General features: G+C 35.8%; 1 protein-coding gene across 2 annotated transcripts in view; it reads left to right on the top strand.

The window, feature by feature from the left end:
• The first annotated feature begins 1,952 nt into the window (after positions 1-1,952).
• Positions 1,953-14,439, top strand: part of LOC139970939 (WD repeat-containing protein 27-like) — a 69,240-nt gene continuing 56,753 nt past the window's right edge. Inside the window, exons 1-11 of one of the 2 annotated variants that reach the window (XM_071977018.1) lie at positions 1,953-2,165; positions 3,440-3,644; positions 5,447-5,588; positions 6,550-6,674; positions 7,942-8,055; positions 8,918-8,969; positions 9,413-9,483; positions 10,331-10,445; positions 11,130-11,343; positions 12,256-12,356; positions 13,837-13,928. In XM_071977018.1, the coding sequence (XP_071833119.1) occupies positions 3,486-3,644; positions 5,447-5,588; positions 6,550-6,674; positions 7,942-8,055; positions 8,918-8,969; positions 9,413-9,483; positions 10,331-10,445; positions 11,130-11,343; positions 12,256-12,356; positions 13,837-13,928 (1,185 nt within the window). In that variant the 5' untranslated portion in view covers positions 1,953-2,165; positions 3,440-3,485. The remainder of the gene's footprint in view (positions 2,166-3,439; positions 3,645-5,446; positions 5,589-6,549; positions 6,675-7,941; positions 8,056-8,917; positions 8,970-9,412; positions 9,484-10,330; positions 10,446-11,129; positions 11,344-12,255; positions 12,357-13,836; positions 13,929-14,439) is intronic. The other variant, XM_071977019.1, reaches the window with a different exon arrangement.

The following is a 14,439-nucleotide window of genomic DNA, read 5'->3' on the forward strand; positions in this document are numbered from 1 at the left end:
GAAGGGGGCGAACGCCCCCCCCCCGGCCATATTTTTTTATGATATTGCTAGTAATTTTAAAACAGAAAATGCTTAGATGCAACTCACAAGGCATGGGAAGTGTCATTTCCAGCGATCTAAGAGGCATTTTCGGCCAAAATTTTCTTGTACGCTTCGCGCCAACTTGTGGTGGCGCTACGCTTAGATAGTTTGCCTACAGGCTTCGTCTCTCCCTTGGCAAATTATTTGCTACGCGCCTGTTCGAATTTGTAAAGCAAACAGCAGATATGACATCATATCAGTGAGCATGAAAATGGCGGTTCCAGGATAAACAGCCTCAAAACTCTCGATGTGTGTAGTCATAGGAACCCAATTTGATTTGGGGGGCTGTAACGACTTGCCCGAAAAATATAACCTAAATTTTTCGCGCGCTCCGCGCGCGTTCAACCTGTTAATATCAATATCATATAAGCAAGCATCGGTTATTACATCGCATGCCATCTTGTACCGTACGGTCCGTGGAAATTGCGCAGTTTACCGCGGGATGCTAATGTAAAACAACGAAATGTCTTATGTAGATGGAGAAAAAGCATGGAGGTCCAATTATGTCAAATTCTCTTTAACATTAGTATTGGCGAATTAGTCGGCCAAGCTTAGAACTTTATTTTAATTATCAAGGAGATATTTTTTAAACTATTCATTCACTTTAGCTACATCATTGCAATTTATTTTTCTTTCAGTAGGAGCCCCCCCCCCCCCCGCCTCATACGCCTATGCTTGTAGTGTTCGGTTTCGGAAATATCTGCTATTTTTTCATTTCCTTCAACCAAGTTTTATAATATCCGTTATAAGAGGATTTAATATTTCTAGACCAATAAATTATTTTCGAAAATTTCCTGACCAACATTCTTCATCATACTTCCCTCTACTCGTGTAATTTTACCGGTCTGTTAGGGGTTGAAGGAGGTTTTTCTATATTGGTTGTCCATAGATGCCTTTTTTTGCAACATTATGAGTATGTTTTGAAGTGAATTTATTCACGAGAAATGTGAATTCTCAAATTCGGAACAAATAATGGGCTGAAAACCTTGAAAAGTGGGGCTGTCGGGTATTGTGGGCCGTGACGTAGAATCACCTACAAAAGCAATGATCCACAAGAGATGTGAAAATCTTCAAAAAGGTTATGGATGGAAAAAAAAAACTATTGGGAAATACTTGGTTCTCAGGCAAGTTTACATCTGGTTGGTCATTTTCAAGCCCGAGAAGTGCCATTTCTGGTGATCTAGGGGGTACCAAAACCAGAAATTTTCTTGTACGCTCCGCGCCAACCTATGGTGGCGCTCCGCTTAGATAGTAATTCGCGCCCCCTGGGTTAGAAAATCCTGGATACGCCCCTGTATATAGAGTTATGTTAATCCGTCCATGACTGTAACTACTTGTTCTTTCAGAGCAAAAAGAATGATAAGTACGATATACATATTTTAGGAGTGTTGGGTTGATCGTCAGTTCATTTTACGAAGTGCTGTGAATGATTCCCAGGCTTAGTTTCGATGTTATTGGAAAAAATTCCAGCAAATTCCTGCGTGTAGTACAACAAAGGTCTTATTAAAATGGAATGTTCAATTACATGGGGTGGATATGACTACAGCACCTAGTAAAAACATCTCCAATATCATTACATTGTCAACTTGATATAGCCTATGTGGGAATCAGAGCTCACTGCAACACTAAACTGTAGCAGACTACGTACGTCACTTACTCGCTGTTATCCGATTATATTGTTATTAGTGTACCGCCATTGGTGAAAGACATGTGGCGTGCACATGCAAGGACAGGGAGGCGGGAAGGCGGGGTGGTGGGGGTGAAGTGACCCCACTTTCCATTGTCACTAGGGGGTGAGGATGGTTCAGACAGGACTGAATGGCCACTTTTGACATGTAGCCGGTTGTACCATCCACTATACCTTTCATACCCACACCTCGATCAGCCAATCCTTTGATAATTTTGTCTGATGTTGGTTTCCACGGCGAACCGTACCGATGCACGTTAAAGGAAATATACCAACATTGTGCGTTCACATGGAGCCAAAAAAAATCGTCGTGCAACTAGTTTCCATGGATATGCAGCGACAGACTGATCCGGTCGTATCTGATCGTTATTTAAGATAGGCCTTGTGAACATTTCAGGTAAATGATATACATTGAACTTGATCATGAAACCGACATATAATTTATATTTTTCTGAATTTATTACTTGGTGGACTGTAGTGATAGGTTAGAGTACAGTAAATTAGTCCTTCTCTCACGCACTCGTAAGTTTCGTAGAACTGGATTAATTGAATTGCTTGTACAGGTCTGCCAATGTATCTATTACAATAATACTTGCCTGCACTTTATTATAATCCTACTGTCATAATTATGCAAGAACCATTCCTATTTCTACTGGCAAACAGCTATATTCCACTTGCATTTAGCCAGCAAATTGCTCATATGTCGAAGCCTGGTTGGCTTTCTCTATTGGACAAAAAACATTGTCGTCTGTCCTACATATTGTGACAGAGTTGTATTGTACAGTAGCAATGTTGAATTGGAAGCCACCCGACGTGTAAGTTGTAATCCATAAGCCCTTGCGGGTTTCTCCCACATTTGTGGTCGCTTAAGCATCGTAGAAGTAACTGCTACTGATTACTGATTATAAATGTTTTGCAGTTTATGTCACTGGTTTATTCTTGGGCTACAGTCTGTAGGGGCCTATGTACAGGTGAATTTGAACATTGGGATAAGGCCGGTAAGCTATTAAACTCAATTACTAGGCTAGTTTTACTTGTTCATTTGTAATCATGTCATCAATTTTAAATGCAAAAAAAACCTCTCAAACAGCTGTTTGAACCTGGACAACTATTCTCTGCACCTACAGTATATCCTATATCATTCCTTTGTGCAATTGTTTCAAATGTTCAATTCACAGCATTTTGGGAATTGCTTTTCACACTTAAAAAAGAAATTAAAGAAAGCCTTGTATTAATTTATAAGTTAATTACTAAAAAGTTTCATTATGCAAATTTAATGAAGATACCTTAGAAAGTTTGGAAAAGCCACAAGGTCACTGACTTATGGGCTCTCAAAACTGGAACTGTTGCAAAAAAAAAAAAAAAATGAGCTACAGACACATTAATAAATTATAAAGCCTAGCTTTTGTGATGTATCCATTATAACAATTACCATAATTTGGTGAAATGAAATTTGTACTTATAAACACCTGTTGTTCTGCCAAAAACTTTTATTTCAATTACAGTACAGGTATAGGATCTTCCTAACTGTTATACTAAAGGTCTTCAGTGCTCAGAACATGTCCAAGTCAAATGCTTAAAATTTAACCCAAAAAGTCACCTATCTGGGCATACCTCAAGTGTGGCATGGAATGGTGTCTATACTTTTTCCTTCTGGTTTGTCTCATTTAGGAATTGATTTCTACAGTTGATCACTTTGGCCTACCAGTCATGTTTCATGAAGATGTCACAAACGAACCAGTTTCTGCATCTACGGTCCCTACCAACCAACTGCTCTTCATCTCTGACTCAGTTTGGCTGCAATGGGATTTATCTGGCAGCCCCACTAAGTAAAATAAATGTTGGTATATGGAGTTTACAGTCTCTTGAATCAAAGGTAAATATAGGGTTAACAATTTTGCTATAAAGTAACCACAAATATATAGGCCTAGTGAATAACAGGTAGAGTTGAAGAAAAGATCAACTATTGTTTGAACTGTAGAATACCACAAAAATGAAAGAGACATGGTTAGTTTAATTTTAATGTTTCAGTTTGCTACAACCATGTGACATGCAGGGTTGGCGTATGTAAAGAAAATCATTGATTTGAAACAAAACCTTTTTCTTTCCTTTTTTCCTCTGAAGCTGAAATAAATTTACAAAGAAACAATAAAAACTTTGCTAAATCATTTATTTAATATGAATTGGTTCAAACAATTACTTTTGCATTTATCTACTATCCCATGCATTAGAAAATTTAAGAATTAACGAAATATCTACTGTAAGTAGATCTATAGCAATTTACTAATCCTTCATTGTTTTCACTGTGTTGATAATTAGTAGGTGAAAATCCTTTTGTTGAACATTGACAGTTAAAAGGTGATTCTGTTCAGTAAATGACAGTACTGTATATACTGCATATACTGTATACCAGAAGAAGAAAATTAACATACTCATCTATTCATGACAAAAGAGCATGGGGTTAAAAAATAACAATAATCTGTTGAAGTGAGACAAAAAGTCCAGGATTTTAATAGAATGAATGAAAGAAATGAAAATAGAATAATTATTAATTTTGTATAAATACATTTTCTTTCAAGAAAGAAAAAGCCACAGACCCAGTTTTCTGTTCATTAAATGTTCCTTTGTACCCTGAATATATAACACAAAATCATTTATGTTATGCTTTTATGTTCCTGTATTTAATTACTTAATTTTAACCACACAATGTTCTTCACAAGTCTGTAAAACTGTTTCTTATGCTATCGTGTACTGTTTGGTGTTTCAGACTATCAGTTGGCTACTTCAAATTTACTCCTGAATTTCAGTCACATTATTGCCATTTTGGTCATGTTTTGTACACAGACTGATATATGAGTGAATTGTACTTTGAGTGTAGTGTGTACATACAAATCATATCCATAAAAGACCAAAAGTCACACTAAATACTAAAATTCTGATGCAGAGCAAATTTAATGGTAGTGTGGTAGTCCGAGTTGACCAAATTTAAAAAAAAGCTGGTGTTCTAATCACCAACCTACACCTATCCTGTGGTGTACATCCTACAGTGACATACTGGTCAGTTTCGCTTCAAATGCTACATTTTTTCGGATAACCAAATATTAGTTCGGACAGCCGAAATGTAATGCCTGGTTGTCCCTGGGACAACCAAAGGAAATCCTTGAAACTTTGCCCTGTGAAGGATATGTCTGTGCTTTGAAAGATATGTGTCTACATCATGTACGGTAACGAGACGTTCTAGGTGATCTCAGTGTTAATGTGAACTCAGTACAGTATGAAGCTGTTGTAAACATATCTACTACATACAGACTTAACAATGTCGAATGACATACATGTACATGGTAGGTTATAATATGGTGCTCAAATGTTGTTCAGCAGTTTTGAAGGCTCTCTGTGTCAGTTATAGAATATTATGATTCCTGTGTAAAAGAAAAGACTGCTATGATATATATACATCTTTGTAATTGTTTACAGCAAGTTTAATTTGTCTTGTTTCCATAGCATTCTTGTTATACCATATATTGAATAAACTTAAATCATTTATATCTTACATATTAGTTTACAAATGTTTTAGAACATTTTGAAAGACAATTATCATATTCGGTGTCCTACAACTTTTCCCTCTCTTAGACACAATGTGTTTTGTTCTTAAATTCCTCTTATTTTGTTTATGATCAGCCTCTTGAACTTGTGGCCCATAGGAAGTCTCCATCATCGATCAGTTTTGGAAAATGCTTCGGCCCAACATCGCTGTGTACTGCGGCCGATGATTACGTCATTGTCTGGAATGTAGAAAAAGCTAGATCCATGTTTGAAAATGGTCAGTATGGCTTCAATTATCTGCTTCTTAATGTTTATCAGTGTGTGTTTCAGATCACATCACAATATATATATCTTGAAGGTTATAATATACTATTTCATGCTCCAATATTTTGTTGCATTTGATAGATAAGGTAAGCATGATTGAACTGATGAATGTTGATGTTTAATTATTGTTAGTGATAATGTTAATTAGTAAAAAGGATTGTACATATGCAATAGCTAGTAAGTAGCTTACAATACAAAATCAATTTACATAGAGGTTTAACCTGTGGGTACTCAATTACCAAGTGATAAGACAACTTACAGATCTGTATAATCATTATGGTTTTAATATTATAATCAGCTGCATAGCAACAGGCGGTTCATTGAACCGTTTTGATATCCAGGGGCCCTGGAGGGTTGGTTCCAAAGTTCAAACCACTGAATTGCAACTGTCACTCATGTGTTTGCATAATTTGATATTATCTGATGGACTAATGACTTTACACAGAAGATCCTAACATTCATAGTCACCCTCCTCTGCCCACAAAACAAAACAAAAACAAAACTGAAACAGACAGAAAGATTGAAAGTAATAATTAGAGTTGTCTCTGATATATTTAGTACTACTAAGTCCAGATGAAGTGTCAGACCTCCTTCCCTCCCCAATACAATTGGTTATCCTCTCATCAGAATTAATATTCACATAGATTAATATCATCATTTTCCATGCAGGGATGGTGGTGCAGAATTAATATTCATATAAGGTTAATGACATCATGATCAATGCAGTGATAGTAGGTCAGAATTAACATGCTGTCTGGTTATGATCATCTTTTACCCCAGAGCAGGCAGTTTACTTGTCATCATGGATTATAATTTGCCAAATACTGAAAGTCAACTTGTAACGAATTGTTATTACCAACGAAAAAATACCCAAGTATTTAACCCCATTTGTTTTGTTTTTTGTTTCCTTGTAGGGCAACAGATAAGAGGTCAGATTGTAGGAAGAAACCTTGGTACTGTGCAATACACTTCCTTCAGCCCTGATGATGCTCTTCTTGCTCTCTGCATTGAACAAGAAATTCACATTTTCAACATACAGGTACAGAAGGTTTCCTACAAATATGCTTTGGGTTGAATTTATAGGAGAAGATAGACCAACTATCTTATGTTTCGTTAATTTGTTACAAAGTTTAGGAAGAGTTTTACATTTGTAGAACCATATAAACGAGCAAAATAAAACGAAACAGTTGATGAAAGTCATAGTAGTGTATATTCAAACGTTTTCGAAGATTTCCCATCTTCCTCGTCAGGAAATAGATAACAATATAGTCACTTATGTATAGTGCATACGAAAGTAAAGAAACTTTCGTATGCACTATACATAAGTGACTATATTGTTATCTATTTCCTGACGAGGAAGATGGGAAATCTTCGAAAACGTTTGAATATACACTACTATGACTTTCATCAACTGTTTCGTTTTATTTTGCTAATTTGTTACAGTTGTTATTTAAAGTGATTAACATCATTGTGTCTCCATGGTGACACAGAGCGTTTTTGTTTTCACTATATACACTGGCAGGGTAGCCACTGACGCACCCATCAAAATGGAGGACGCACATCAACGACTCAGGGAGATGAACATCGCACGACACACATGTGTCATGTCATCTTGCTTTTGGGAAATCCTACAGCTTATATATATTAATGGATGTTAATACATGGTATCAAATACACAATGAAGTACAATTTCAATGTACAGTTATTTTGAAGCTGAAAAACATTGACTATCATGATATTGTTTGCACACTATTTGGCATCCGTATATGCATACAAGTACATTATTCAAACATACAGATTCAGTTAGCTTTCGAATGGACATACATGTACATTCAAACATACTCAAACATACTCAAACATACTCAAACACAAACAAACAAACAACTCAAACAACAACAAACAAACAAACATACAGAAGCCAGTTCACATACAAATACGCAACCATAGAACATTCTGCAAAATATCGAACGTTGACTGCTTAGTTTTGCTTAAAGTCTTTCTATGAGAAATGCAGGATATTCATGAGTCCGGTGAGAGTTCATGCCAGAACACATGACAGGACACCAATCTGCAGAACCGACATTAGGCAATCTGGCCACCCCACTGTACACACTGTACCCACTGACTCTAATCTTTCTTGTCTCCTCATATATATTACTGATTACACTTCATACAATCTTTTGTAGGGTGTTAACGATAAAGTACTCAGAAATCACATGATAATGACTATGAAATGCTACACCACTTGCAATTCATTTATGTATGCTCGATTTAATTATGGTCGTCACTTATTATTTTCGACAAAGACTCAAGAACTTCACACACTGTTGGAGGGTCATACAAGTCTGGTCACATGTGCAGAGTTTTGTGAGCATCAGGCTGATGTCATCATCACCAGTTCCGAGGACAGAACCTTCAAGGTACAATACCGTTTGCAGTGTAAAAGCAATGAGCCAGTCGTCAGTAATCAACAGGGCATAATTGTAACCTAGTATTGCATTGCAAAAATGCTATGCAAAGTGAGCAAACTGCTTTACAAGTGCAAAAGATGTATAGCAGGGAATGTATTGCACAGATACCGTAGTATTTTATGACAGACAAATCTCAGAGCTTTCTAAACTGCTGCATAAAAGTTGTACACTTAGTTATTCACTGATTAGTTTTGGACTGTTTGATCTTGCTAGTACCTTCGAGATTTAAAGTAGCTTGGCTGTGTTTGTATCTGAATTTGACAAAATGAAACTGTTTTGTTTAATAGTTTTGTTTCAGCAATCTCATGACAGTTGTTAAAGAGTTTGAATAGATCTGTTGTTTTTTAGAACAGTTAGGAATACTTGTATCACGCTTTCTATAACATATGTGTGCATAGCCTAGCCTACTTTACATGTGAGAGTTTTGGCTAGGGATAGAAATTTTTATTGTTTACTACTGAAAGCTAAATTTCGGCTAGTATTGTGACTTTTAGACTGATAGAGAAACTTAAAACTATAAGGCAAAGAATATAGCTCAAGTATCTTGAAAGGACTTTGGTGCAAATTGGCTTGCAGAATTGAAAGGCAAAGAATTACTTTTCAGGTATATTTTTTTTTTGGGGGGGGTCTTTTTTTGTGTGTGTGTGCATCCACATGTTTTGTATTTTGCATGATAAAAAAGCTATTGCACAGCCAGTCTACTTTTCCATTCGAGACTTCCTTCTAAGAAATATGAAAGACAAAATTTACAGAAACAGTTTCTTGATTTCATGTCTCCTTTAAATTTTTTATTTACTTTTTATTGTAATAGATCTGGGATCTTCATTCCTCCTCGTTGATCTACGAGTCCAGCATAATATCAGGTAATTCATTTTACGATATGCTTCCTTATCGACATGGCCTCGATCTTAGATCTAAATCTAACAGATGGTTATTGCTTGCATTGTGTTAACACCTCTCCCATGGTAAACCATATTTTGTTTACTGGTTGCATTCATTAATGTGAAAACAATATTTACCCCTATGGAGAAATTCTATTAGTTAGCAAAACAATTTCCAGCTCCATATATACCATTTTGCTTGATAAGAAGTATAGGTAGTAGCTGTGGTACTGTGCATATTGTTTTCACTTTAGTGGAATACAGGTAGCTCTGGTAATGTGTGAGTCATATATTGTGATCTAACACATTTAATCAGAGAAAGTACTTAATTACTTTTTATTAATTTGCCAGTTTCCCCTGCAGAGTTGGTCAGATTTCTTTTGTTGTTCTTTTTAAACTTTAAACTTTTAAATTAAATTCCCCAGCATATCCATTCCTCAGCTTAGCTATAGATCCATACATGGAAGTGATTGCTCTCGGCTCTTCGGATGGACAGGTTAGTCCATCTTACGTTATAAGATAAGATAAGATAAACTTTATTAAACCCCACAAAGGGTAACTGAATGCTCGCATAAAAACAATATTATACAAATACAAATGTACTAAAATGTTACAAGAGGGCAAGAACAAATAAACAAAGCAGGACATATATAAAACATTGCACAGTGACAAATTAGCTTTTAAAATTTAAATTATGAAGTTTTATACATTGTGGAATAAATGAAGAGGGGTGCCTATTTGTACTGGCCAATGGCAGCCTCATCCTACCACTCCGAGAGAACACTGTTTTGTCCAGACACACACGCAGTGTGCTCGATGATTTGCAGCACCCCAGTCAGCAAAACTGATGGAATGCACGGTGATACTGTCTGTTCGATACATTGGACATGTACATACAATTAAGAAATAGCTTTCCTAACTAAAAGATGGTTGCATTTCATAACTATAATTACACAATCCTAGTCCTTCTTCCGTAAAATAACTTACTGGTTTTTTGTAGCCACAGGGAACTGTTTACTTACAAATTCTGACAAAGCATCTCGTTTTGCACAAAATGTTACAGCAGGGCTGTGGTAATTAGAGCCCACAGTGGACGACAATATTTAAGCAGCTTTGCTTGCCTTGAATCTTATATTTAAATTTGGGTAGGCATAGCAAAATTGCTGTGAGAGGATTGAGGACTAGTATTACATTTTAGAAATGAATTCTAAATTTTCTATGTTATTTATAAAAGACCTTCAACCTGTAAACTATTTGTATAATTTATTACATTTATGTTGGATTTATGAATTATTCTCAACCATTTCTTTCTATATATATTTTTTTTAATTATTATCCTACAGATCAGAGTGTATGACATTAGGGATGGAGGTGGATACAAACTGCTCCACCAACTTGATGCTGGGAAATTCATCGAGAAGAAATTGGCCAAAAGGAAAGAAGCAATTAACACAGCAGGTTGGCTCGTCATTTCAGTTCTTGCCATTTCAACTCGATGTCAAACAAATTTTAACTAAAAAATACTCATTCCTAGCAGTATAGTTCTGCTCTTATTCCCACGTTTTTTTTATTCAGTTTTGTATCGGAGTAAATTGATTGGTTGTGGGAGGTTTAAAGTCATTTGAAGGAAATCCACCTGCTTGGCCAATCATACATGTTTTGTCATCAAACGTGGTCTGTTTATGTAGTTTCATCTGTTCGATGGTGATGACAAAAAATCTTATGATTTGGTTAAAAGTGCTTTGTTGTGATAGTATAATTTTAATTGTTAAATCAGGACCTTCTAGTATCACCAAATGTTTGTAACTGCTTGATTTTTTTGTTAGGTTTGTAAACAGATTTTGTAACTCTGTTTATAGACTTTATCTCTTACGGTATGATTAACATACATAAAACACACCTCTGTGTATCCTTAAAGTGTATTACCTGATAGAAACCATTCCCTGTTTTAATATATTTGTGGAAATTTTCATAATAGGAATCGTGCCATTCTTGATTTCTTATATACATTATCATTCCTTAAGATCTAATAGAGGCAAAAAAAATTAAATTAAAAAAATTATGTTTGCATTTAATTCTTACAACACTGTAATTTAGAAGTATGAATTCTAACATACCATGCTAAAATTTTATGCTCAACAGTGTCGCCTGCTACCATTAGCAGTAGACCCTCGTGGCATCGGACAGCCCAAGCAGAAGATGATGATCCTCTACATGAAGACTCTGCCTCTAGCCATGCAGGAGAAGCCATCCTCTCAGTTTGGTTTCATCAAAGTCCTGCGGTTAAAGATAAGAAAGTGAAGAAAAGCGCATTTAACGATAACAATCTTTTCAAGCCAGATGATGGACTTGTCGAGTATGTATTAACATTGTTTGGTTTTGTGGGTTTCACCGTCATTATTATTCTTTGTGTAAAAGTAAGTTGGCCTGACGTTTCGATCCTAGCAGGATCTTCTTCATAGGCTAAATTACAAGTCATTGACCTCTTGTCATTTAGCCTTTGAAGAAGATCCTGCTAGGATCGAAACATCAGGCTAACTTGCTTTTACACATTCTCCTACACAGGCTCTCTAGTGGATAAGCAGTTTGCTAACAGTTTTATTTTATTTTGATTATTTTTCTTTATAATTATTATTTTTTTTTTTTAAGAATATTATTATTCTTTATTATAACTGTCTTTTATTTGTCACTTTTCGTTTTCTTATTATCTTTGTTATTTTTCCGATTTTATAATCCTTCTATTCTCTGTTATTATTCTCTAAGAGTTATTTTTGCTTTTGAGCTGTTCTGTACCCCCCTCCCCCCCAGCCCACATTTCTATAAAAGGTAAAGTGTCCATTTGCTGGGGGGAAAACTTTAACCACAAAAGAGCAAACTTCTAGTCTACCAAGCTTTTCCCTGGGCAATTTAGGGTACTCAAATTTCCATCAAACTTCCTCGGTAGATTATGTTTTCTTTAAAGCTTGTCTCAACAAAACATGGAATAGGCTGTTCTGAGTATTAAACATCTGTTGTGGCACTACGTTTGCAAAATGCTAATCACTTTGTGCCTGTGATTGGCATGGTCCAAAACATTACATAACAAACAAAACTAATCACTTCAATTGAACTAGTTTTGTGGATGTTTGGCAAAACGTGGATGAAAAGACATATTCATCTTCTAATGAAGTATGTAACGACATGTTAGTAATGATTTTGTTATAGAGATCATGATGCCTAGTTGTAAAATAACAAAGTTCAAAACTCAACTTTCTCTCCTTCATTACAGTAATCTTATCAGTGATTCCTCCTTCCTTCTGGTCGGTACCTCAGGGACAATCTCAGTCATACATACAAAGAGCTTTGAGGGAGATGTGTTCTCATTCCAAGGTCAGTTTGGGGTCATGTCTCTTCTGACCATATAAACACTTTACACACTTTTTTTGATATTTTTTTATTATTACAAAGTGCCCCGTAGCTAGGTATATCTACAGTTGTATAACAACAATGGCATTGAGTATATTATAATCTGAATGCAAACCCTGATGCCCTTTCATTACATATGTGTACAACATCTCCATTAAAGGCATTGAAGACTCGCCCCAAACCGCGTGCCGCTCCGAAAAAGTTAACTTTCTGTTGCTTGCAAGTGACGCTTTCTGCTTGTCGCTACAAAATGCAGACAGTAATGAAACGTGATACCTTGTTATCTTAAGCTGGACCTGAGATGTCCATTGCTGCATCGTTTGTACACTGTGTTGTGGGTATTGACCGCAGCTGTATGTACTGACTGTACACTAGTGTCTAATTACCGATGGTAGCAAGCTGTGTGCGTATTTTCTGGGATCGATGGTGGTGTCTAACACTTCTGTTACACCTCATTCGAAACTAGGTCAGATTACCGGCATTAGACATTTCTTTTTGCATGAGTCTTCACACCCTTTAATGTGTATGGGAAGTTGCCTAAAGACTGAAACTACTTCTCAGTGAAGAAAGGCTGTTGTTAGATTCCTATAGAAATAATAATAAAAATGAAGCAATTCCTTGGAAGTAACTTCATTGTCAAACCAGACTCAGATTCAAATTCAGAGACATATTTTGACTGCCTAATTTATGGTTCATTAGATGGAACTGCACACTTACACTTGGTTACTGGGACTGGTTAACTGAAACTCCTCATCCCATCTCAGACTACGGTAGTACACACTACTAGCAAGCTAGTTTGGAGAAAGGTCGGTTGTGAGCTGTCAAATACTTCAGTAGAACATATGTACACTTTTCATGACTTTGCTGTATAGTTACAGGTCAAACGCCCGCCTGCTATCTTCTGGCCCATTCTCTGTTCTGACTTTGAAAACTCATAAGATTTGCATATTACAAGCACACGCAAATCTGTGAAACTTTTAGCTACTCTTAACAATTTGTTAGTTGCTGCTTTGCAAAATTAAGAAAATAGTCAGAATCATCAGCAAAGAAATAAAAGATCCAAAACAATACCCTGCCACCCTCCCCCCCACCCTACTTCGGTACCCTCCTCGACCCTCTTCTAGTGTGCCCTCCTCCTAAACTGGCTGTGTTGCTGTGGAAATAATTCCTACACAAGCTGTCCTTTGACTATTTAAGTCCCAGATAGTCAGGTATTGCAATAAACTTTCACTTTCTCTAGATCAATACCTGTCCATCTGTCATGGCAACTTAAGCTAACATGTAGTGTAAATAAAATTTCCTGTATAAATTTTTAAGCATTTGATCCTATCAATGTTCCACCCTCAAAGGTTTTGCACACCAATAAAACTCTCAGGTAATATCATTGCATTCATTTAAGATAAATTCATTTACCTCAAACGTTCTCTCTTTCTTCCCAACATAGATACAATACAAACTCTAGGTGCTCCTGAAGACAATAAACTTATTCCTGTCGCTGGAAGCTTTGCTTTTGCATCCTCTCCTGATCTAAGAAAGGTTAACTCTTTTTCCAAATTAAGAGAGGAAATTTCCATGTTTATGGCTGATAAACAATAATTGTTTGCTTTTTCTTGTATGATTTTAATCATTTAGGTTATTTTCCTTACACCCATCACATTCTTCATCTCCTCCCCCATCTCTCCTCCTCTTCCCTCCCCCTCTTATTGCATCCTCTCCCCTCCTCTACTCTCCCCCATACTCTCTCCTATCCTCATATCCCATCATCTCCCCTCCTTCCCTCCACTCATGGAAGTTTGTACCAGGTTTGTTGTATTGGTATATTTGGAATATATATATATAAATATATATATATATATATATATATATATATATATATATATATATATATATATATATATATATATATATATATATATATATATATATATATATATATATATATGTATATGTATATATATATATATATATATGTATATGTATATATATATATATATGATAGTAGCCTCCCTTACATTTTTAGTTTAAAGCTATACTTTATAAATATGAT

Source organism: Apostichopus japonicus, chromosome 8 (genome assembly GCF_037975245.1).
Source record: "Apostichopus japonicus isolate 1M-3 chromosome 8, ASM3797524v1, whole genome shotgun sequence".
Classification (NCBI taxonomy): Eukaryota; Metazoa; Echinodermata; class Holothuroidea; order Aspidochirotida; family Stichopodidae; genus Apostichopus; species Apostichopus japonicus.